General features: G+C 48.0%; 6 protein-coding genes and 1 non-coding gene across 7 annotated transcripts; 2 read left to right on the top strand and 5 right to left on the bottom strand.

Annotated features, from left to right (window-relative positions):
* Positions 1–217: 217 nt before the first annotated feature.
* On the bottom strand, positions 218–7,931 carry GGS22DRAFT_155022 (Not1-domain-containing protein). Its single transcript, XM_047960129.1, has 4 exons — positions 7,106–7,931; positions 6,703–7,027; positions 719–6,636; positions 218–653 (listed from the first exon to the last, which is right to left on the bottom strand). Exons 1-4 carry the CDS (start codon positions 7,370–7,372, stop codon positions 609–611), a joined length of 6,555 nt encoding a protein of 2,184 aa, XP_047821903.1. The 5' UTR covers positions 7,373–7,931; the 3' UTR covers positions 218–608.
* Positions 7,932–8,354: 423 nt separating this feature from the next.
* Positions 8,355–10,631, bottom strand: GGS22DRAFT_185448 (FAD-binding domain-containing protein; the record flags this gene model as incomplete). Its single annotated transcript, XM_047964327.1, has 5 exons — positions 8,355–9,135; positions 9,237–9,260; positions 9,335–9,527; positions 9,605–9,996; positions 10,093–10,631. The coding sequence occupies 5 exons, from the start codon at positions 10,629–10,631 to the stop codon at positions 8,355–8,357; spliced, it is 1,929 nt and encodes a 642-aa protein (XP_047821902.1).
* A 1,024-nt stretch (positions 10,632–11,655) lies between these two features.
* GGS22DRAFT_92962 (phosphoglycerate mutase-like protein) lies at positions 11,656–13,360 on the bottom strand. Its single transcript, XM_047968446.1, has 3 exons — positions 12,881–13,360; positions 12,613–12,831; positions 11,656–12,557 (listed from the first exon to the last, which is right to left on the bottom strand). Exons 1-3 carry the CDS (start codon positions 13,073–13,075, stop codon positions 11,829–11,831), a joined length of 1,143 nt encoding a protein of 380 aa, XP_047821901.1. The 5' UTR covers positions 13,076–13,360; the 3' UTR covers positions 11,656–11,828.
* A 121-nt stretch (positions 13,361–13,481) lies between these two features.
* GGS22DRAFT_92952 (uncharacterized protein) lies at positions 13,482–17,594 on the bottom strand. Its single transcript, XM_047968445.1, has 8 exons — positions 16,393–17,594; positions 15,196–16,337; positions 14,966–15,137; positions 14,684–14,912; positions 14,511–14,632; positions 14,200–14,457; positions 13,899–14,122; positions 13,482–13,837 (listed from the first exon to the last, which is right to left on the bottom strand). Exons 1-8 carry the CDS (start codon positions 17,389–17,391, stop codon positions 13,795–13,797), a joined length of 3,189 nt encoding a protein of 1,062 aa, XP_047821900.1. The 5' UTR covers positions 17,392–17,594; the 3' UTR covers positions 13,482–13,794.
* Positions 17,595–17,882: 288 nt separating this feature from the next.
* GGS22DRAFT_155001 (nuclear transport factor 2) lies at positions 17,883–19,163 on the top strand. The gene is made up of 6 exons (XM_047960128.1): positions 17,883–18,153; positions 18,260–18,277; positions 18,365–18,429; positions 18,491–18,562; positions 18,637–18,738; positions 18,825–19,163. Exons 1-6 carry the CDS (start codon positions 18,144–18,146, stop codon positions 18,942–18,944), a joined length of 387 nt encoding a protein of 128 aa, XP_047821899.1. The 5' UTR covers positions 17,883–18,143; the 3' UTR covers positions 18,945–19,163.
* A 565-nt stretch (positions 19,164–19,728) lies between these two features.
* Positions 19,729–21,484, top strand: GGS22DRAFT_155000 (MFS general substrate transporter). Its single transcript, XM_047960127.1, has 2 exons — positions 19,729–21,192; positions 21,247–21,484. The coding sequence occupies exons 1-2, from the start codon at positions 19,912–19,914 to the stop codon at positions 21,409–21,411; spliced, it is 1,446 nt and encodes a 481-aa protein (XP_047821898.1). The 5' UTR covers positions 19,729–19,911; the 3' UTR covers positions 21,412–21,484.
* A 278-nt stretch (positions 21,485–21,762) lies between these two features.
* Positions 21,763–21,834, bottom strand: GGS22DRAFT_t23. The gene has a single exon. It is a non-coding gene; the product is annotated as a tRNA-Gln (tRNA).
* Positions 21,835–21,915: the final 81 nt, after the last annotated feature.

Here is a 21,915-nt window from a genome sequence, read left to right as displayed (position 1 = left end):
AATAGTATCGCAAACCACACGACCAAGAGGCTTAGCGTCAGGTTGGAAAGGACGACTAAGAATTTTGTGGTTCGTAACTATTATTATTAGATATTTGAAGTTCGCGACTGTTTTTTTCTGGTGACATATTCAAATTGCGACGTTCCTACCTACTCATGACACAATAATATCTACACTGCACGTCGTGAAGCACTAAATAAGCCATAGGAATGCACTATTGCGATAAAGCAGACCTATGTCAGCCAGTCATGTTCACTATATATTAATACACTAGCCGTCGGGTTGCAACAGAGATTAGACGCATTGTTCGTAGTTCTCATGTCGCGAATCATCAGCTCAATGCTGCAGAAGTCGTGAAAGCCCATAATTCACCCCCATGCGCCATGAAATGCCACTCATCAAAAGGCCATCTACCACGTTTTTTTACGCCTTTATGGTATCATTCGTCAAGAACCCCATTCCCGTTAAAGTGATTCCAACGTTTAGGCTGACCTAGTACATAGGTACACTAAGTCTCCATCAACCAATAGACCCCTGATTATTGTCGTTCATTTATTTTACGTCAACGACGAGAGAACTTCTCCTATTGAAGAATAGTAGCTAAGCATCTATTGAGGATGCTGCCTGGCAATTGCCAAAAATTGGTCCGAGATCTGTTGTAAGTTAGCCTGGAAGATTCGAGAATTGATAGGTGCTATGTTTGTAGGGTATTACTTACGTCACGGTCTGCTTTGATAAATGGCTGGTCGAAGAAGTGGTACTTCTCCTTGGTCACCAGCTCGATGATGACCATCATAAGGCCCCATGGCTGTGGCCAGAATCCAGCAATTCGCTCTAGCAAGACACGAACAATCTGCTGGCGGATATCAGCTTCCTCAGGGTCGTTCATGTCCTGACCGAACAAGTCGAAGATAATGTAACTGAAGTATTCAGTGGCGGGACTGTAATGGCGAAGGCGGTCGATGATGCTGCCAAGGAGGAAGTATCGGGCTTGAGGCTGTAACTCATGCACCAATAAAGACAACGTCACGACATCCGGAGTACCTGGAACGAAGAGTGGTCTATCTTGACGGGTCTTCGAAACGGCATGAAGACCAACGAATGTCACGATACTGTCGATGAGTCTCTGATCAACGCCGAGAGGCACGTTGCCATATGTCGTATCATTCGCATTGCTTTTGTTAATAGCATGCGTAAGATGAGCGATGGCATCTTCGGACGGTTGGTCCTGAACGAGTTGCTCAAGGATATCTAGCATACCCACCTCTCTTAAGTATGCCAAGCTCGCGCCAGTATCCCCTTGTGAATCCTGTGGAGCCGAGTCTGCTGCGTCCGCTCGCGGGCCACAATTAAGGACGATGTTCCTCAATTGAGTGCAATGAGGCGAGATGCTCAAGCATAATTGTGCGGCATTGGCCGACATGTAGTCTGAGAAGTCATGTGCGAGGACCACTAGAAGTTTAACGACTGCACGGTAGAACTCCTTAACGACATCCGTTACGTCGATCGCCTTCATATGCGATGATACATGTCCTAGGAGGGACTTGAGAAGTTTAGTGTATGATACCCAGCCACGCTTCGACTCGAGGAGGAGCAAGTCAGGCATAAAACGACGATGTCCTATGAGGCTTAGCCATCCGAAAGAAAAGCCAGGGAATCGCTCTGGCGAGAGTTGCAAGAACGTATCGGCCACTCGCAGTAGGAACTCTTGTCGACCTGATTCGTAAAGTGGGTTCTCTACGAAGGTGGCCTCGGCACCATGAATAAGCATAGAGAAGAGACGATAGAACGCTCTCTGGTTGAAGTGTTCGCCTCTCGTTACATGATGATGGTTAAGAACGACAGCAATGAGTGACGTAACTGCTCCTAAAATAGCGAGGAGCCCATCCTTGCGATTCTCGCATTCCACTGCACTCTCCTTGGCGAATATTATGACCATCTTTATGAGGGCATCTATAGTGGTAAAAGCTTCACTGCTAGTACCTCCTGCGTGCGAAACCTGTTCGTAATAATTGACTGTCAAGTCAATGGCTCTTCGCACAAATATCAGGAAGTCATCTCGGCTTGCGATGATGCCCCTACTTCGGATCTGTCTCACGAATGCGGTCTGCGCCTTTTCTGGAGTATTGTAATTATTGTACAGTCGAATCCACTCGTCAAAGATATACTCGAATTGGTCTAATCGTCCGGTGCTGTCCGGGGCCTCTTGAGTCTGTGGCTTTGTCAAGCCAGAACTAAGGAATTTCGATTTCAACCGCTGACCGAGTTCGAGGTTAGGGTCTTCATTGATCCACTCCCATGTAGCCTCTAAGCTTCCCACGAAATCTGCAAAAAGAGCCATGGGGCGGTCGTTGAACAACGTCAAGTCGAGAAGCTTATCAAAGAACTCCAAGTATACTTCCTCTCTCTGTACCAGCATCTTGGCTGTCATCTGGTCAATACTGTGCAGATCGAGGAAATCTGTCGGGAGGAGAGCGGTTATCAGCGAAATATTGAGGATGTGCTGCGGCGGCTGTTGATAGAAGCTGATCTGAACACGGTCGTGCAATGCAGTGCCAGAACTAGCAGCAATCTTTAACAATTGTTCCAGAACATGGACGAGGCAATCAAGGAAGAGAGTGTTGTCTACTCCGCTAAAGAGGGCTTGGCAAATCTTCTCAGCTGCGTAGAATGCAAACTCGTCCGAATTCTGCGACGTGTTGATAATAAGTTGAGTGAACATGTCGATAATATCTAAAACCGGGTGTAGCCTAGGCAGATCGGCGAAATGTTCCTCCTCTGATGCTGTGGCAGTACGCTTGAGTTCGGTCAAGAGTCCTTCAACCCTCTCCATTAGCCCTCTTCCATCGACGGGACGGGCCGAGGGGCGTCCGTTAGGCATCCCGGCGTGTACGTGGGAGTAGGGCAATTGCGTATTTAGATGGGGTAGAGACGGGGTCTCAGCCGGCGTAGCGAGGCTTGGTATAGAGCTATACGAATCTTGAAGGACCTCGTTTGCAATGTTCCTTGTGGCGTCCGATGCTGACGAGGCGTGAGCCGCCCCAGGTTGGGTGGCGCCTCTTGGCTGTCTTGCAAAGTCTTCGTAGATCGCCATCTGCTCCGAATTCAAACCAGCCATACTCGGGGAGAGCTTGTATGGATTTGGGATGGTCATCGCCCATCGGCTAAGGCTAGGATCAACGTAGGGCTCATTGGGTCGCTGCACACGGTGACGGCGCCTGGCTTCTATCTCGCCTTCGATCATCTCCTCAATTTCGGGTACAGCACGCTCCTCAGCCTGCTTTTCGATGACGCTACAAGCAAGCTCAAGGTTCGAGTTGACACACATAATAATTGTGCCCTCAGGAAGCGAGTGCGGGAGTTCGGTAGCGGCATTTCGCATGTAGTTCGTAATGTTAGCCCTAAGAGGCTCCTTGGAAGTAACTTGGGCGAGACTGCCCGCAGTTGCCTTGACCATGTTGATCGCAGACGTCCGGAGTTTGTTCTCATCGGGCTCGGTAGCGAAGTCTTTATGGATCATCTGTTGGGTACTGATCGCAGCGATTGTAACGGACCTATCGACTACTGGCTGGATTATATCCTGTAGCGCCTTCGTAACGGCGGTACGTACGATCTCATGAAGACGAACGCTGTTAACAACCATCTCGTTTGTAGGTGGGATCGAAAGAAGAGTGCTGATATCCGGGATCGAGACAGGAATAGGGTGTGGAGTGAGGCCAGCTGGAACGGCGCCAGCCATTCCGTTGAGAGACAAATTCTCGAAATGCTCCAGAGGATCTTGTGCTGCCATATCGATCACCTCCTCAACCGGAACGCGATCTTGTAGCTCGCTGGATGGCTCGATGCTCTTATGATCCAGGTTAAGATCTTTGCAGAGGACTTCAATCTCGAACTTCTGGTTGAGTTTTAGTTCGGCGTGATGATACAGTTCGATGAGGAGATGGATAATATCCATCAACCATGGATTCGGAGGCCGGAAAATGGTCGACTTTGAGGCCTGTATCAACACCTTACACACAAAAGGTACAACCACAACTAATCTCTTGGTATCATGGGCTTCAATGAGCAATTGCTTGAAAGCAATGTTCTTGTGCTTGATCGGCTGGTCCCTTGCAATCGTCAGTAAACCCAGCCAGGCGCCTAAGTACTTGAGGTGAGTTCTGTCAGTAGAGTTCTGCATCGTGCTCTCTGAATTCAGCATGCGAGAAACACTGATATAGGTTTGGCGGAGCACTTCAGACCATAGATCCGAGTTCTGGAAAAGTTTCACCAGATCAAGATATACTTGGTGATAGTTGGGCTGCATCTTTGCTCGCTCTTCAACGAGGTGACTAGCAAACCATTTCTGGTGCCGCTCATCTAAGACGTCATGTATTTCCTTATAGGTCGTTTGCAACGAGGAAGCCGTCAGATTGTTAAGTCCGAATTGAACTCTGTCTTGAATGTCGACGATTGGATCCTCGAAGCCAATCCCCTGAGGAAGCGGATCGACATTAATTGACGTAAAGGGGGAGGTGTGCGCTTCGGGGCCATCGGTTGTTCCATTCAAGACTGGTTCGGGTACTAAATGATTAGGAGTTGTAGTGCCGTTCTGATTGCGTGCACGATCCTCCTCATCTTCTAGCACAGCTTCTTCGGCTTTTCTGTACGCGTCTGTTCCGCGCAAGCCAGGAATCTGGAGGAGCTGCTTGCAGAGCCCGGGCCACTCCCTGAAACGCGAGGTGATCTGGATCAAGGCTTGAAGTCCGAACTTGTACATGGAGTCGTCAATACCGTGATCTCTCACTGCCTCCAGGATCATACCAAGCCCGATCTTAAGAGGTAACTCAGAGATGAGCTTGTGGGAAATGATACCACCAAACAAAACCGCGGTAGTAGCGAGGGCTTCGAGGGGATAGTCGATGAAGTGGGAATATTCGTCAAAGAGGCCGTGGATCATGCACGCGAAAATATCCTGCTCCAAAGGATCTCGCGATTGCTTGTATTCTTCAAGTTTTTGGACGACATACTTAACCTCCGACTCTTCGCCATACATTTTCTTATAATGTTCCTCCATCTTGGCGATTGCAGCAGACGGAAGCCCGTTGCCTTCCCGTCCGTTAGCGTCAATGATGTCATCATAGCCTTCCCCGTAGTTGATAAGTCGGGGGTAAGCTGTAATGCACACACGCTGAACTATGATCAACTCTGGCAAAGGGTTTCGCGGTAGGAAGTCCTCGAGAATTTGAAGCATGGCAAGCACCGTCTTGACATGGAGAGGCGTGGTAGTCTTCGCTACTAACTGCCCCTCTCCGGGTTTCTGAGACGCCAACTCCAAGTTTGCCTTGATCATCAAGAACTGCAGTAGAGATTGGGAGATGGCAGGGCTTCGCTCAGCGTTGTTGTGGGCCCACTGAGCGAGATCTAGCTGGGCTTCAGCATGCGCGAGCGCCGCAAGGTCGTATCCAAATCCATTTGGCAAATACACTAACTCGTCTAGCCAGCCATGCTTAATGACATGCTCGAAGATCAGCGTAAGATCCATTGGCTTCATCGCATGAGCATCGACAAGTCTTTGGGTAACCCAGTCCCTGTCCTTTCTCCAGAGGCTGTCCAAAACGAAGTCATGATACCCAGAACGTCGGTGTAGGAAGTTATCGAACAGAGATGCGAGGGTTTCTACCGCCATCGACGGCCACGGCTTCGGAACCCCAAAAGCAGAGACGATGAAGATATCGAGATTTGGGACAACCACCTCTTGGAACAGTCGTTTTGCTTCTGTACTTTGCGATGCGTGTAGAGAATGAAGGGCGACCTGGAATATTGCTGACAGGGCTAGACTCGAAACAAGAGGGTGTTTTACGGCTACTGCTGCTCGTTCGCGGACCTCGGGTGGCGAATTTGCATAATCTTCGAGAGTGAATGTCGGATGAAGGCCGGGAATGGTACTGGCGTCTAGTTGATCCGGGCTCAAAGACGCGAATGCGCAGATGAAAGATAGCTGGGTTTCCGGATTCTCCCAATGAGAGCCTCCCCACAGACTTTGGATGCCGAAAGGAGATGACGGGTCCTCTTGGGCTTGTGCGATGGGTAGAAGTGCCTCATATACTCGTAAGAACTGCGCAGACGATACACGTACGTCACGCTGGTCGAAATATGTGACAACGTCTTGCCAACGGAAACTAGGAGGAAGAATATGGCGAAGGGTCGAAACGAGTACGGAAGGATTATGACGATATGTGATGCTGACGGTTGTGTAAGTTAAAGCCGTAGAGACTTGCTCCTCGGTCAACTGAATGTTATTCGGTCGAGACTGAAGATAAGCCGCACAGGTCTCCTCATCACGAGTAAAGTCCGTGCCAGTCCGTTGTATATAAAGAGCTAGTGCGTTGGGCGGCTTCTCGCCTAGTACTCTGATAAGATCTAGAGCAGCTAGGACCTCCATCGGAGGTGCTTGATCTACCTGTAACCAACGCGACTGAACTTTATGACTCAACTCATGTTTAGCGGCCGAGTTAAAGTTGGGCGGGTGGCCCTGGATATATCGATCGACGATAGCGGCAATGAAGGAGGGGGTGAGGTCGGAATGGTCGCTATAATCTGCGCGAGAGATTATGTTTACGAAGGTGGGAAAGTTCGTCGATAGTATCGCATCAGCTTTAGCAATGGACACGGTTAGCCTACTGATGCTAGCATCCGAAGAGGATACCAACAATGACCTACCCTTAGTCTTTAGATCCTGACGGGACCCGAACTTGAACGCCAGCGCCAGAATGGTCTTCTCCAAGGCATCGAGTTTAAAGTGCTCCATAAATGTAGACAGGTCAAAATCGCGGAAGATATCTTCGTTGGCAGTTTCGATCGACTCGGATATTTTGGAGGCTTGGTCAAGGTCGTGGGAGATCTTGGACATCTCTCCGACTAGAAGCGAGTAGTTGCCAGGGTTGGCAACGGATCGGTTGATACCCGGAAAGATCTGGGGAGCATTGCCGGCTACCAACCGGGTGAAATATTTAGAAAACACCTCCATTCCGTGATCATCGAGGAGCTAGAAGAGTAAGATATTCATCAATATGAGGTTCTAACAAGGTACCTAGGTAAGTAAAAAATCGCATCATAGACGTACCTTTTTTAGTTGATCCACCTGTAGTTCCCACTTTGCGCGGTCCTTGTCCTCCTTGATTGTGCTCAGAAGAAGATAAACTTGGGCAACGACAATTTTTGTAAGAGAACTGGTCCCCGTGGTCGGACTGCTGGTACTGGGACTTGCGCCAGCACTCAGTGGGCCTGTCTGTGACGGATGGGGAGAATGGGTAAGCCCTGTCTGCAAACTTTGGGCAGGAGCAGGTGAAAAAGTTCCGGATCGCGAGTGAGATGGCGGTGGGGGGACCATGAGGGTGGTGATCTCTTGGTCGGGAGGGGATAAGGAGGAGGGAAGAAGAGGTGTGAAGTAATGCGAATCGAAATTCCCTGGAGCCCCTCGTAACACCACGAAATCACGAATCACGAAATGATGCCTGTCAAGGGCAGCAGTGAGTGTGCACTTCGCGGGTTCGAGTCGAATGAGGGAAGTAAGGGCAGGCGCAGGCTCACGGACGCTCGGTGCATGGATATCATGAGCCTAGGTACAAGTTGAACTGTCCTAGGTTAAGGGTGTCGTTGTCGGTTAATTGGTGAGAGGAGGTGATAGAGGTTGATAGACGTGGGTAGACGTGGGTAATAGGTGGGCAAAAGGTTGCTCACACTTCGGTTGGTTGTTTATGAATAGAACTTGGTACTGTACAGCAAAGGTAGTTTAAAGGGCGTCACTAGAAAAAAAGAACTTGGACGCGCTCTAAATAATTTTGGTCTCTTGGTAGAGCTGGAAAAGGTTCGGGTATTGCGTGGTAGTAGATATGGTGGATGGTTGAATGGGGTGTGTTGATTTTGATGGACGTAAATTGAATGGCAAGAATCAGAGTTGGAAAAGTGACCCTCTCGCATCGTGCAGCTTGGGCCTTTGTCTGGCCTTTCCTTCCACAGGTACCTATTGGGGCTGACGGGGAAAGGGTCTGAATTACCCATAAAATTGATCGTGGCCAATAGGAAGGTGCTATTCTCCTAGAGCCTTGCGACAGCTAAAGAATCTGCTGGGAATTTTACTGGGCAGTTACAGCCCGGCAGCTAGGTTACCACCTGAGGGGCTCGTATCATCACGTGACTGCAAACGGCATGTTTGGTCATACAGAATAGGTACCTAGGTTAGGTACTGTGTGAATCCTAGGCACCTACCGAAAAGTCGCCTCCTTACAGTATATTCCGCAAAACATCCACTGTTAATAGTGATACAAGAAATCCAAGCCATATTAAAGACGAAGATGAAAATTCTCCGTCCCTCACACTCCCATCCCCATCCCACCCCTCCTCTCCACCACCCCAGCTCCAGCCCTACACAACATCCCGTTCTGCGTGGGCATATCATCCTCAGTCCTAACCACCCACCCCTCGCTCCCCACCGTCGTCGGCGCATAAAACACGCCCCACGGATCCCTAGCCTTTTTGATCTCCAACAACCTCTCATAATTGCTCCCAAAGAACGCCTGCTGCCACTCCGGTTCCTCTACATCGCATTCGTTGATATACGCCCCGGCTCCCGGCGTCACGTTCCTCCACCTATCCATCGCATTCGCAAGCTGCGCGTGCGTTTCCTTCCACGCCATGGGAGATAGCCCTCTGATGGTCGTGGAATCGAATAGGTCGGCGTGCATGATTGCCCGTCGGAACGCGGGGTTAACGGCGTTTCCGGAGCCCGGGTAGCCGGCTACGGCCTCGGTAGGTTGTATGTGGATGCCGTGGAACCGGTAGCCTTCCTCGATAGACTGGCGAAGCGCGAGTTGCGTTGCCTGGAATAATTCCGGATCCTCGAAATTGGCGCGCGGGAGCAGGCGGCTAGCGAACCGGGAGCTGCCTGGAGTGTCGCCGATGCCTGCTCTAGCCGATGCTAACCAGTTTGTCGCTGGGGATGGCGCTCGGGCGGTTACGTCGATGCCTGCTGCTTGAAGGTCATCGAGAAGAGGCTGGACGAACGCGGATAAGTATTCTTCTGATACGTTAGGAAGCTCGACATCTGTCATGAAGCTGTAGCTATCGTTACTGGACGACATGCGCGACACATAACTATCTGATAGTTCACATGTTAATACTCTTGAGCAAAATCATCGAAAGTAATCATTTAGTTAAGTCTCGTTCAATGTAGACGGAGGTAAGGATGGGGATACGGGGCAGAGGGAGATTTTAACATACTATCGAGTTGTTAGTATGGGTTGACGAATATAGATGATAGAAACAGGAGATATCGAGTGGATCTTATACGCACCATGCTGTACCACCATCGTCAACTATCTTTTTACCGAATTCGTGGTACAAATCGAAGCCCTTCCAGAACTTCTCATTTTCGCTAGGGTCGACGGACCCATTGACTTCGCTAGTTGAAAATCTTATAGAGGTGGAGAGTACAGTCGTGTATGGGTGTGCTTTAACCACGGCTGAGGTTACGACGCCAAAAGTACCTGTACTCTGTTGTTAGCTAACAGATACGTATTTTAGCTTGATCAACACATCAAATCAAGTTCTAGAAATTGCTTACTTCCGCCGCCTCCACGTAACGCATAGAAAAGATCAGTATTCTGGTTCGGGTCCGCAGTGATGAACCTGCCGTCAGCCGTGACGACTTGGAGAGACAAGACTTGGTCGGCACCTAGACCGTACTTGGAAGCCAAAGCGGAGTGTCCACCGCCAGCCATCCAGCCACCATAAGCCCCGACGGTGTACCCTCCGGCGACAACGAATGTAACATTGTACTTGTCCATCTGGGAAAACATCTCCCAACTCTCGATACCTGCCCCGACCCTACCTGCTTTACCATCATATTCACCGACCTGGTACCGCGGTAGATATTCGAAATCTTTTAGGTAGTGTGTCCATATACTGAGACTTCCCAAGCCAACCGCTCGGCCGACAAAGTCGTGCCCTGTGTTTCTGCAGAGAAGAAATGGTTCATGTTAGCCAAACTATGGTCTGTTTGCTTGGTTATATTCACCAGATATGCATGTTCATTTTGAAGAGAGTGCTCACTTAATAACCAGCCTCAGGTTCCTATTCCTAGCGAAGTTGACGCCAATCTGGATCTGCCTCGCTGTTGTGGCGTTGATGACGAAAGTGGGGAAAGCACCTTGTGTGCAGGTATCACCACTTTGCGGCTGCAGTGTTGCGTGACAGGTATCACCCTCGCCCCATTCACTCAACACGGTGACCGGGTTATTTATATAGAAACGATTCATGCTCGAATTCCGGACGAGAAATGTGCACGCAGCTTCATCTTTAAAAGACCCGTCGTAACATACCGCCGCGGGCGGAACCCCTTTAATCAAAGCGCCCCCTAAAGACTGGTTTAACAACAACCATTCTTCCTCTAGTGGCCAATTGCTGCTTCCCGGATACTCTCTGCATTCTGGCTCATCATCTAGAAGGGTCACCGCCGACGAATTTCCGAAGGCAATGGCTGGAAAGGCTCTAACGTCGGCTTCTACTAGCTGTTCTTCCTCGAAGGCGAAGTTGGTGCACTTGACGCTTATCGACAACGCGAAGAGAACTAAGAGAAGGAGAGACTGCATGTTTGCTAGCGGGTAACAAGAATGATTCGATGGCATGAATTACCTACAGTAGCAGCAAGAAGGGTGTCACGAACTTATCTACAAAAATTTATGGCTGCTTGGACGTAATCCTGCATTCCATTTCACCCACGCTCTAGACAAACTCGGGGAATTAGATTCTTCATCACCCTTGTTAGTAAGTACCGATTCGTTTGATTATCATACTTATCCTCACGGGAGCGGGAGCGGGATGATTCGATATGCCATACAACAGCAAAGTACATGGGAACGTTACGAACGACCGGGAGTGAACCGAAAGGGTCAGTAAGCTCATGGAACGTTTTGATAAGAAAGGAAGCATTCTCATGATCCAATGACATATTTTAACCTATAGATTGGCACGGAATTGAAAGCGGTCATCACTTATGAATGTCATGACTTTTGTGCGTATAATGATTTTATGGCTCCAAGATGTTAGTATGGAACGGAGAAGAGTGGCTTAGTCCTTCCAGTCGTATATCTCATATGCCGATGGAAAGGAGAAAGTTCCCATGCTTATTAAGGCTATTTCCAAGATCTCGTATATCTAGTTCCCGTTGCGTAATTCTGGACGGCTCGGTTGAAGATCCCATTGGATTTGACCTCAAGGATAGCTGGTGGGTTTGTATGCACGTAATCACTTGGTAATGGCATTAGTGTTGATATTCAAGATGGTTGCTAGAAGGGGACGGCAAGTCGCGAGACATTCCAGCTCAGCATTGACTAGCACGGGAATAGCGGCCTTAAGATTCGATCATTGCATCATATTGACTAATCGTAAAGTCATCTCGTAACTAGGTAGGTAAACTATTGATGCGGCGATAAAGTCCAAGAAGGAAGGTGAAAGCTAAGAATTGGAGTCATGGCACCACGGTATCACATGCAGAAAATTGGCTTGGCTAATTGCGACCTGTGAGCCTCTTCCCGGAAATTCTCACGCGCGGAACAAACCTGGAGACCTCGTGGGGTTTCGGGGTTGGGCTGTGAGGTTTCTTTGCGTCCGAAGGTTGCATTGGGATGAAATTGTTACTACTATAGGTAGAGCTTAAGCCTAGATACTAGGTACGTACATGACATATTTTGCGTCGGACGGGGAAGACGACGCGTAGGTTTGTATTTATTCATTAAAATCAGACGGATTATCCTACTCTATCTTCCAAGTCACGTAAATTGCTTGATTTATGCTACGCTTGTCGTAGCCGTAGCCGAGGCCAAGGCGGCCGTAGAACTTGAGCAGACGCAACCCTGGCCCGATATACTTGTGACCGGAGGCGCATTACATGTGGCATCTGCTGCCCATGATTGGATCGTGGTTGTAGCTGGCTCGACCTTGCGGAGGTTCTGGGCCTTGATAAGAGCCGGGATTGCCTGGCCGGTCGACAAGCTGAATGCGATGTGGTTCAATACCTTAAGGTTCGTGCTGATTTGACCAGAGTGGCTAGTGATGCTAATCCACGTGTTGTCGTCATTGCTGAAAATATCATTCAGAACGGTCCTGGTTCTCTTGAGTTGAGCATCGGACGTTTCTCCTTCGTAACCCTTCCACAGCTCATCATCTTCAGTGAATCCTTCCTCAAAATTGAATTCTGGAAGTAACGAATGGATGTACGTCTTGTTTGATCGCTCATCACAAGTACGCATAGAGATGCCTTCACGAAGATATTCCTTGATTGTCGGCACGAAAGGTCTTCCGGCTGGGAGGTTAAGGCTTTTGAAGGTTAAATTTGCTGTCGTCATCGAACGGACTAGAGGACTGCTGTAGTAGGACTGCGGGGCCGGTATCTTCTCAACAGCCAAAGCATTTTTCCAGAAGGTATTTGCCTTAGTACATTGAGCTATACCAGCATCGGTCAATCGAGCATCCCTCCAGGTTGTCGTGCCATTCCCTTCTAGCGGTCCCCAATAACACTATATACTGTTAGATTAGGTTGCACGGAAACATGACGGTTCATAGGAAACTTGCATTCCAAGCGGGAGTACCATAGTAAGATTCTGCTGCGTTATGGTAACCCTCGCCGTGACGAGCCATGAACAGGACTTTGTACTGAGTATTCTTATCGCAATCCCGGTTCAGGGTATTCACATAGTAGGCGAACCGTTCCCATTGCGTTTTCGTATTTGACGGATCAAATTGATCGTCGGTTGGATATGTCCGGTTGATAAGACCGTAGTTTGTCGTAGTCTAATCCTTGTTAGTGATTATTAGCTACGAGCAACTGGGTAGGTCATACGTAGTCGAAGGTTTTCGCAACCGTAGAAGAATTGTCCTGTTGAAAGAAACCAGCAATCGTCGTGTAATTAATAGTCGACTCTCCACCGTGGCAAGTAGTCCTTTGCTTACTAGACCATTTTCCACTTTTTCCCCATTCCCAACCGAAACCAGTTGAGCTTAGGGAAAGGAAGACGAAGATAGAAGTAGCCAGCATTGTGAGGAATGTGAGATACTAAACGAATGACTTCACATAGACGAGGCGTCGACTAAATAATAGTGACCTAAGGAATAGGATACTAAGATTGTAGATGCTGGCGATCAGATACCACATAGGGGCAGTGCGTAGTATTCATATATATAGGTAGTCTAGGCGCCAAGTCTTGATGAGCCCAGCAGGTTGGGACGCGCTATTCGATCTAAGATCCACGTGGAATCAAGTACGTATTGCTATAATCTCCATCTTCTGAATGCTTCTCGGCGTTGAATAACTATCGCGTCGAAATTGCCTACACGTGCTTGCATGCCAAGTTAAAAAAAAATTCAACCCTCGAGGGCATAATTTCTTATGTGGGGAGATTGGAATCAAGATAGAAGACTCACTAGGGACTACCACGCAACCAGGGTGGAGAAGATCTCGGAGATGGAATTGGCCAATCATTCTACAACGTGGACAGCATATCATACGGGAGCTACCTTTTATGTCGGTCGCTGGGATTCATTCAATTTGTTATTATTGGTTAGATCGTATCTCGTAAATTTTAATAGTACCTGGGAATCTACATCATATCAGCCAACAACGTCGAGTTGTCGGCTTCAAATGATCTAGGCCACCTTCGAAGACATATCGAATACCTAGTCGCTTCGAAGGTCAAAAACCGTCGTGGATGATGCTGGTAGGAGGTATTAAACATACCCCTTTGCATAGGAGAATTTTCAACTCGTCAACCAGTTTTGGTCTGTATAGAGACAGTCGAATCTAAATCAATTTGTTAGTGTTGTCCAAGAATTAGGTCCCTACATCGTGAGAACCAGCTTACCCCTGTTCGCCAACGATGGCCTTAGTGTACTTCTCCAACTCTTCCAACTGCTGAACGCAGCCCGTCAAGCTCTCATTATATGAATAGCTATATATCTGAGCCCACTTTCTTCCTTCGGACTTTTCGTCAGCACTTAGTTTTCCACTCGTCGCGAATTCGGCCTCTAGTGCTCCCATCATGTCTAATAGTTGCTTCCTTGTTGCCGCAGCACTTGGAAGATATTTCTGTCAGGTTCACATTTTAGCTTTTTTCTTTTCATCCCCTTAACACATTAGGTTCAATAATTTAAATGCAGACTTACAGGTACTTTTCTATCGGCACGCAGCGCTCCAGAAAGAACATAGAGATTTGTCAAGATAGTTCCGATCGCATCTCGTCTATGGCCGAGTAGAGCTGCAGCGAAATCGGTATTGTCTCTAATAAAATGAGGATGGTAAAATAAAGACGCTTGTCGGGCAGTAACGATATATTCGAAGAATCTCTCACACGCATCAATGAGCGCCGAGTATGGCAACGGGTCGAAGGGAGCTCGAAGGCGTATCTCGTGGCGCGTAAGACCCTAATTATTATTAACATAGGGGCTTTGGGAGGTACGGGGGGTTATGACCTTACTAAGAGTTGTCTCAGTCTTACAAATCCTTCTCGCAAGCGCCCTTCAAGTATCTCTGATGAACGAATATCTTCTTTAGTAGGCTCGTCTCCCACTTCATAGTAAACATATCTTGATACAATGCCTAAAATTGCGTTAATAAACAGGTGGTGATTGCGGCTTCAATTTGACTTACTCCGGTAGACAATACTACAATAAAACAGCATAGAAGCTACCGCTTTTCGAAGGTCATGGCGAGCAACAAATGGCCAAAGCACCCAGTTTACAATGATCGACGCAACAACTCCAACCACTATGGCAGCTCCGTGTGTTGCGGCAATTGTAGCTGGCGATGGCTCACCTTGTGCAGCAACCTCTGACAAGGATACGACTGTGAACGAAATACAGCCTACAAGTCCAGATCTCTGTGTTCATATTAGGATACTCCTCAATTTACTGGTCTTGTACCATGTCTTACCGGGTGTGCGCTCTGTGTATACCTATATATCATAGGGAGCATGAAGATAACAGCAAAGACCGCGATAACATAAGGGTTACCGTTCCCCGCTGCGTACGATAAGCCGGCCCAGAGCGAGCCAAGAACAGCACAAAGCGCTCGCGTAAAAAGATCTTGAATGTTTCCGCCAGTTCTGTGTGGGTTAGATTACACGTAAAGCTCAAGTTAAGTATGGGGATATGGTGGCTTACCGAGGCCCCATCATAAGCCATGCCATCACGACAGCCCACCATACCTCGTACCCATCCCACCACCCATGAGCCTCAGGGAGCCACGCGGGTACAGACAGTAGGGACGTGACCGCAGCTGTTTTAAGCCCAAATCGTGTCTCAAAGCCCTGTAATCGATGAAGAAACCCCCAAATCTTGTGCCGGGCATGGTTCGTGTTGGTACTCCACTCGTCCTCAAGTTCATCCGCCGTCATTGTCGCATATGACGTATCGTGGCCTTTGTCAGCATCGTCGCTATCTTTTTTTGGTAATGGTTGAAAATCCTTAGACTTTATCTTTTGGATAATTATAGCTATATCATTAAAGCTTTTGAAGTAAGAACCTGCTGTTACACCACCTCGGTCATGTCGGACCTGTGCATTCGTACGGTGCAACGCCTTCCAAAATGGATAAGACGGCAAATGAAACTTCAAGTGCTTTGGTCGGCTCTGTTGCATATGATTGACTTTTACCAGTAATGCCTCAATTGCTGTTGCGGCTTGGTGAACTGGTCGGCAGTAAGTGAAGAGCTTGACAACGTCAGGGGAGTCTGCATATGTCGACGGCAAGTTAGGACTTGCTAATACACTATCTTGACAGTTGCTGAAGGCTATAATACGCCTGCGCAACTTTACAAGTGACCCTGGAATATCGTTTGACACGTCCTCCGGAGGGCCGATATATTGACGATGACCACACATTTCCATTAGAACAGCATCGCAACTCTGCAAAGCGGATTCCATAGACAGAAGAATTTTTTCTGTTGGATCAGCTAGGTTGCTGGCAACAAACTTCGCCAACCTCCTCTCTTCCTCGTTACCTGAAGTGCGAGATCTTTCATCCATATTAATAACGAACTCATCGAGTATGGATCTGTCTCGACTTAGTCTATTCCACGTCGTGTCCTCTAGCCCATCAAGGACTCTGGTCTCGCTATTTAAGCTAAGAAGTGCACGGACGACTCCTTGAATGAGATTTCGAAGCTCTAAAACGTCTTTCGGGTCAAAAAGTGTTATGGAGAAATCGATCACCAGATCTCTATACGCTTGCGACATGCTGACGAAGGTCTGTGTCAATCTCCGGCGTGTTCTTATGCTTTCTAACCTTGTCAACCCGAGTCCTTCCTTGGGGAGAGTTAGTTATAATAATTCGACATAGCACGGGAGGGGGTGGAATTACCAGCATGACAGCGAAAGCCTGATGAAGAGCGGCAGCTAGTGGGCGTGCGCCTGCATCAGGAACAACCGCGAAACATACGAGAAGAGAAATGGCTTGTCCCAGAACCCAAGGGATTCCATAGTCGAGAAGTTTAGACCAGGAAACCTCGGTTCCTGATACTTCAGCTAAACAGGTATATGCGATCGCGATTCCAGCACAAATAACGGCTTGGTAGGTGCGGATGTAGTATGAACGAAGACAGGCGATTATAAATACGTATAAGCAGAGAAATACAGCAAGGACTCCACCGTAGCCTATGCGTGCTGAGGCTGATGCTGTAGATACCCACAACCCAAACGCACCCCATCCTAACCCAGTAGCAGTTCCTACTATTGTTAAAATAGTTCCGTCCACCTGAGCCCCCAAGGTTCTGCCGGAATGGTTGAGAATGGTTGATATTACCATGATATAACTATATCGGCCAAGTCGAGCCTGGACCGGAGATATAAGGCAAAGGATATAGGCTATGAAGAAAGCAAGAAAAGATTTAAGAAGTCGAATGCCAGACCTTGTAGTGGTAACACGGCGAATGACCCCTTTCACATCATGCCACTGCTTAGGTAGAAAGTTTCGCATGGAAAGGGGATCCTTCTTTCTGAAGGCATACGGAAGAGTTAGCTCAGCTTGCTTTGTGAGTTCCTGAAAATCGACTTCCTCCGGGGGAAGGAAAACAGCATCGAAGAAGCCATCTCTGAGCTCAGCGATTCCGTAAGAATTGCTTGCATAGTGCTTATCTTCCGAGGTCATAGATCTTTGGGCAGCGGGAAGGCGACGAGCTTCTGATTCGGTCCGAGTATTAAAGATTCTATCTAAAGAATCCATTGAGTCTCGGGCATGTTCTCTTGTGCCAGGACTGTGCCGGCGAAAAAGACGAGAGAACCCAGTTTCGACACCTGTGCCATTCTGTGTGTTCTTTTCATTAGAGACATCGTCATTGGCCTTTGCTTTACCAGAAGCCATGGCGGATTGGAATGGATGGGATGAGCCAGATCGGACTCAATTGTGGTTGTCCGGATTATAGAACTCTAGGTACCTAAGACTTTAAGGAAAGTAAAGCTAAAGGTAGGTAAGATGATACCATGATAGCACGAACTCATATTTGAACATGAAAGAATATTGCCAAATATAAATACGAATAGAAATCGGTTCAATCTACAGCTGTCGGAGTCAGGTTGGAACGTGGAGACATGGAATTTCCAATTCGAGATCCGCTGTTTCCCAACTGAAGGTCCAAAGAAAGTTTCGACGTCACAGTGCAAGAAGACCCACACACATTGCATTAGACTTGTACATGTACATAAGTACATATTTGTACATGGTACTGTGAAAAGAGTGGAAAGAGGAAACCTCGGAAGGCAAGTGACAAATTACATAATCACAGATAACGATAATTGCCTAACAACACTGGACGATCCGAAACCAAAAAAATTAAAATTAAGATTACCCCGCCAGAGCAGGGCGTCCAAAAACAAATTTAGCACACATAAATAAGTGGAACTTCCTCTAAAACTGCCCCTCCAAAAGTCCAACCTGAATGGCCTCACTTCTTCTCCCCATCTTCTAACAACAACTGCAATAACAATAACAAAACGTCTTCTCCTCGTCTCCAGACTTGCGTGGCAACTTAACGCACGCTTGTTCACCTTCATTCAAGAAACCACCCATCAAACACCAAATCTTCAACTGTCTCAAAGACAATAAACCCATTTAAGATGGCTGCAGGTATGTCAACCCCCCAATTTCCATCCTGCGCCGCGTCGCAGCCTGAAATAGTAGAGGCTGTTGATTCATCGTGAAATATTGAGTTTTATACTAATGCCATGAGTAGATCTGCAACAGGTTGCGAGTATGTATCTCATAATTAAACTACTCTTTACGACATCGACTCGGTAACGATCTCGCGGCCCAAGCTAACATGCGCCTCCCCATCTAGCTATGTTCGTCGAATATTACTACAACCAGTTCGATCAGGACCGAGCGGGTCTTGCAACTCTCTACGTATGCGCCTTCTCGAGTATCATGTCTTACGACAAGGAAGCTTTGACTAACGATTATGCAGCGTGACGGCTCCATGTTGACCTTCGAGTCCGCTTCGTTCAAAGGCACTCCCTCGATCATCGAGAAGCTTCAGGTAAGGCATCAACCAACATAAAAATATATAAAACATCCATAAATCAAGAAATAAAAGCTTACATAAACTTCTAGGGCTTGCCTTTCCAGCAGATCAAGCACCAGGTGTCTACTATGGATCCCCAGCCCGGTGTCGCTCCTGACCATATTATGGTGCTCGTGACCGGTCAGCTTTTGGTAAGTATATTGCTCTTTCCATTTCATTTGCCCCCTTACACTTTTAAAATAACATAAATGATATGATATCTAACTTAAATAATTAGGTGGATGAGGAGCAGCGACCAATGAGCTACACTCAGTCATTCTACCTCGTTCCTGAGTCTGTCAACGGACAGACCCAGTACTACGTCCACAACGACATCTTCAAGCTTGTCTACGGTTAAACACGGAAATGCGGCGAGTTATTTCTGATGGACGATAGATGATGGATGATGGATCGTGGAACTCGGAGTAACGCTGGGTTGGTGTAGGTATCCGTGAAGGATGTTCTTTTGCTATAGACGGGCTGACTGCAGAGCTGGTCCGGCGGATTCATTACCTGTCGAGTTTGGAGCACTTCCCTTCAGATAGGCTGCACTGAAATTAAGTTCTTTTGACAACGACTCGGGATGTGTGGTGTTCTTTTTGCTCATAAGCTTCCTCTTTGCTTCGTTTCGTAGTAATGTCGCCAGTACGTATGAGTATCGGACGCCCGTTAGTAAATAAGCTACCTACGAACCTATATAACGGAGCTAGGAAGTCAACTCTGTAGACCACCTTAAGTTGATTAACCCGTTTCCATTCCCTCCTTACTTGGAACCTACTAAGTATAGGATGAAATAGTTATAGCCCGATACATACTAGGTATGTAGTGAACAGGTTTATTTTCGTATAAGCTTTTATATCGTAGGAACATTTAGGGCACAGCTGCCCCAACTCTCATACACCGCTGCCAACACCTGCTACAGCCACAAAAAAGTAAAACAACCTATAAGAGCAAGTATTATCAATTGGAGAAAGAATCCAAAGTAAACCGGGCCAACATCACCGTCAGACCATACACCATACCCATCCTCTCTAGTTGCGGAGCTGGCGTCTTTCTTCGGAAACGTCGCATAGCAGGCTTCCGTGCGGAATACCCAGAAGAGGCACTCGCCGGGAAGATCGTAACCAACAATCGATCGACAAAGGTATAGCCCTCGACCTACCCCAGCTTTTACCCCACAAACCTCCTCCACATTCCTTCGGGACCCCGACATAGCAAGGGCCGAAAAACGGCAATAAGAATCAGCTCTAGGACTCGAATTCCATTCTTGCTGTTGTCTTCTACTATGAATTGATCGTTCGCGTTCACCTAGCTACTTTTCCACTATGGCGGAAAAGGAAGCCTCGGTCTCGCTTCACGAGAAACTCGATAACGATGCGCCGTCCGCTTCGGAGGAGGGCGGCGGCCCTGCCCACGACTCGATATTCGAGAAGCGTGTGCTTCGCAAGATCGACATACGGCTCCTCCCCATCCTCGGCGCGCTGTACACGATCGCGATGATAGACCGGAGCAATATATCGGTGGCGCGCATCTCAGGGCTAGACGAGGACGTGGGGCTCGCAGTCGGGGACCGCGCTTCTATTGCTTTACTCGTCTTCTTCATCGGGTACATGCTCTTCGAGCTGCCGAGCAACATGATCATCCACCGCGTCGGCGCCGCCAACTGGATCTCGCTCATCGTCTTCGCATGGGGCCTCGTCTCCATGGGTATCGGCTTCCTAAACAACTGGGTCGCCCTCGCCGTCCTGCGATCCTTCCTCGGCGTGTTCGAGGCTGGCTTTTATCCCGGCTGTGTTTATCTGATCTCATCATGGTACAGGAGGTACGAGGTCCAGAAGAGGCTGGCGACGTTCTTCATGACGGGGTCTGCGCTCTCGGCATTCGCCAATATCCTGGCCCTCGGCCTAATCCAGATTTCCAAAGTGCATCCGAGCTACAAGGGCTGGAGGTGGATTTACATCATCGAGGGCATCATGACCTGCGTCGCCGCCGTTATTGCCTGGTTCGTCATCGTCGACTTCCCTGACTCAGATCGCAACACGTTTCTCTCTGAAGAGGAGAGCGCTTTCGTAAAAGCGCGTCTTGCGGAGGACCGCGGGACCGAGGAGCGCGAGAAAGTCACTTGGGCTGTCTTTGTTGAGACAGCTACGGATTGGAAAGTTTGGTCCTTCGCGCTCATGTATTCGGCCGGTGCCGTGGGCGTTTACGCCTTTCTCTTCTTCTTGCCAATCATCCTGCGCAACGGTATGGGATACTCACAGGACCTTGCTTTCGTGCTGTCAGCACCACCTGCTCTGTTTTCAGTTGTGGAGGGCATGTTTGTCTCATGGCTAGCTGATAAAATGCGTCTACGAGGGCCGTTTGTTATTGTCCAGGGTCTAGTCGCCATCGTCGGTTTATGTATGACGGGCTTCATCAATAATCCTGTGGCTAGATACGTCGGTACTTTCCTAGGGGAAGCCGGTGTCAATGGGCTTGTGGTCACCACCCTAGCGTGGCAGGCTAACAATCTCCGCGGCGACGCTAAGCGTGCCTGTGCTACTGCTTTTATGATAGCCGTTAGTGGTCTTGGTGGGATCTACTCATCTTTAGTTTTCCGCCAACAGGTTCGTACAAATTCTTATAATGACATTGTAATACGCCATGCTAACGAGAAACAGGATGCGCCCGATTATATTCCCGGGATAATAGCTGTGATGGCCATCTGCATAGCTGCCGTCGTTGCTGCCTGTATCTCTATAGTGCTACTAAGATTGGAAAATAAACGTGCTGATGAAGGGAAAAAGATCATCGATGGTCTTGCTAATTTCCGCTGGACAATTTAGAAAATAACATATATCTAGTAACTAACTAGATGAGAACAATACAACCATTTTGTTATTGCTGTAGAAATAGTGACTAAACTCGTCTTCCTTTAGAAAGTCAGTGAGACATCCATGGATTTCTCTAGGTTCGTGCATGTGCTATGTGGATATGGATTTCACTCATTTTGAAGCAGAAGAGTTGAGATAGATACAATCTATACCATGAACTGTTATCCACTTTCTATGGTTCAGACACACGCTAGGCTAACCTAAGACTACTCCACTTAGAACACGATGCCCTTATTAAAGGAGGTGCGAACCGCACAAAAAGAGTTTTGCTTTGAGACAAAAAAAACATAACGGCGTTTATGGAGCTCCTAACAGGAATCGAACCTATGTTTTCGGAATCAGAATCCGACGTCCTAACCGCTAGACTATAGGAGCTTTACTCGTACCGGCGTGGGAAACGACAAGTGGATATCTGTTCCGGCGATATACTCTCTTATAAAGCTGACGCTGGTCCCA

The sequence above is a fragment of the Annulohypoxylon maeteangense genome (assembly GCF_022496945.1).
Source record: "Annulohypoxylon maeteangense strain CBS 123835 unplaced genomic scaffold GGS22scaffold_3, whole genome shotgun sequence".
NCBI classification, from domain to species: Eukaryota; Fungi; Ascomycota; class Sordariomycetes; order Xylariales; family Hypoxylaceae; genus Annulohypoxylon; species Annulohypoxylon maeteangense.
The sequence above is the reverse complement of the archived record's forward strand: the minus strand, read 5'-3'. Positions and strand labels throughout refer to the sequence as shown.

Coding starts and splice junctions, on each gene's coding strand:
- GGS22DRAFT_155001 (XM_047960128.1), top strand. Junction 18,430..18,490: donor CGGGTCTTGCAACTCTCTAC/GTATGCGCCTTC, acceptor ACGATTATGCAG/CGTGACGGCTCCATGTTGAC. Junction 18,563..18,636: donor CGATCATCGAGAAGCTTCAG/GTAAGGCATCAA, acceptor ATAAACTTCTAG/GGCTTGCCTTTCCAGCAGAT.
- GGS22DRAFT_92952 (XM_047968445.1), bottom strand. CDS start 17,391: ATGGCTTCTGGTAAAGCAAAGGCCAATGACGATGTCTCTAATGAAAAG. Junction 15,138..15,195: donor TGGCTTATGATGGGGCCTCG/GTAAGCCACCAT, acceptor TAACCCACACAG/AACTGGCGGAAACATTCAAG. Junction 14,458..14,510: donor TAAGACTGAGACAACTCTTA/GTAAGGTCATAA, acceptor AATAATAATTAG/GGTCTTACGCGCCACGAGAT.
- GGS22DRAFT_155022 (XM_047960129.1), bottom strand. CDS start 7,372: ATGGTCCCCCCACCGCCATCTCACTCGCGATCCGGAACTTTTTCACCT. Junction 6,637..6,702: donor TCAGGATCTAAAGACTAAGG/GTAGGTCATTGT, acceptor CCATTGCTAAAG/CTGATGCGATACTATCGACG. Junction 654..718: donor TTATCAAAGCAGACCGTGAC/GTAAGTAATACC, acceptor AACTTACAACAG/ATCTCGGACCAATTTTTGGC.
- GGS22DRAFT_155000 (XM_047960127.1), top strand. CDS start 19,912: ATGGCGGAAAAGGAAGCCTCGGTCTCGCTTCACGAGAAACTCGATAAC. Junction 21,193..21,246: donor CTTTAGTTTTCCGCCAACAG/GTTCGTACAAAT, acceptor AACGAGAAACAG/GATGCGCCCGATTATATTCC.
- GGS22DRAFT_92962 (XM_047968446.1), bottom strand. CDS start 13,075: ATGCTGGCTACTTCTATCTTCGTCTTCCTTTCCCTAAGCTCAACTGGT. Junction 12,832..12,880: donor TTGCGAAAACCTTCGACTAC/GTATGACCTACC, acceptor AACAAGGATTAG/ACTACGACAAACTACGGTCT. Junction 12,558..12,612: donor ATGGTACTCCCGCTTGGAAT/GCAAGTTTCCTA, acceptor AACAGTATATAG/TGTTATTGGGGACCGCTAGA.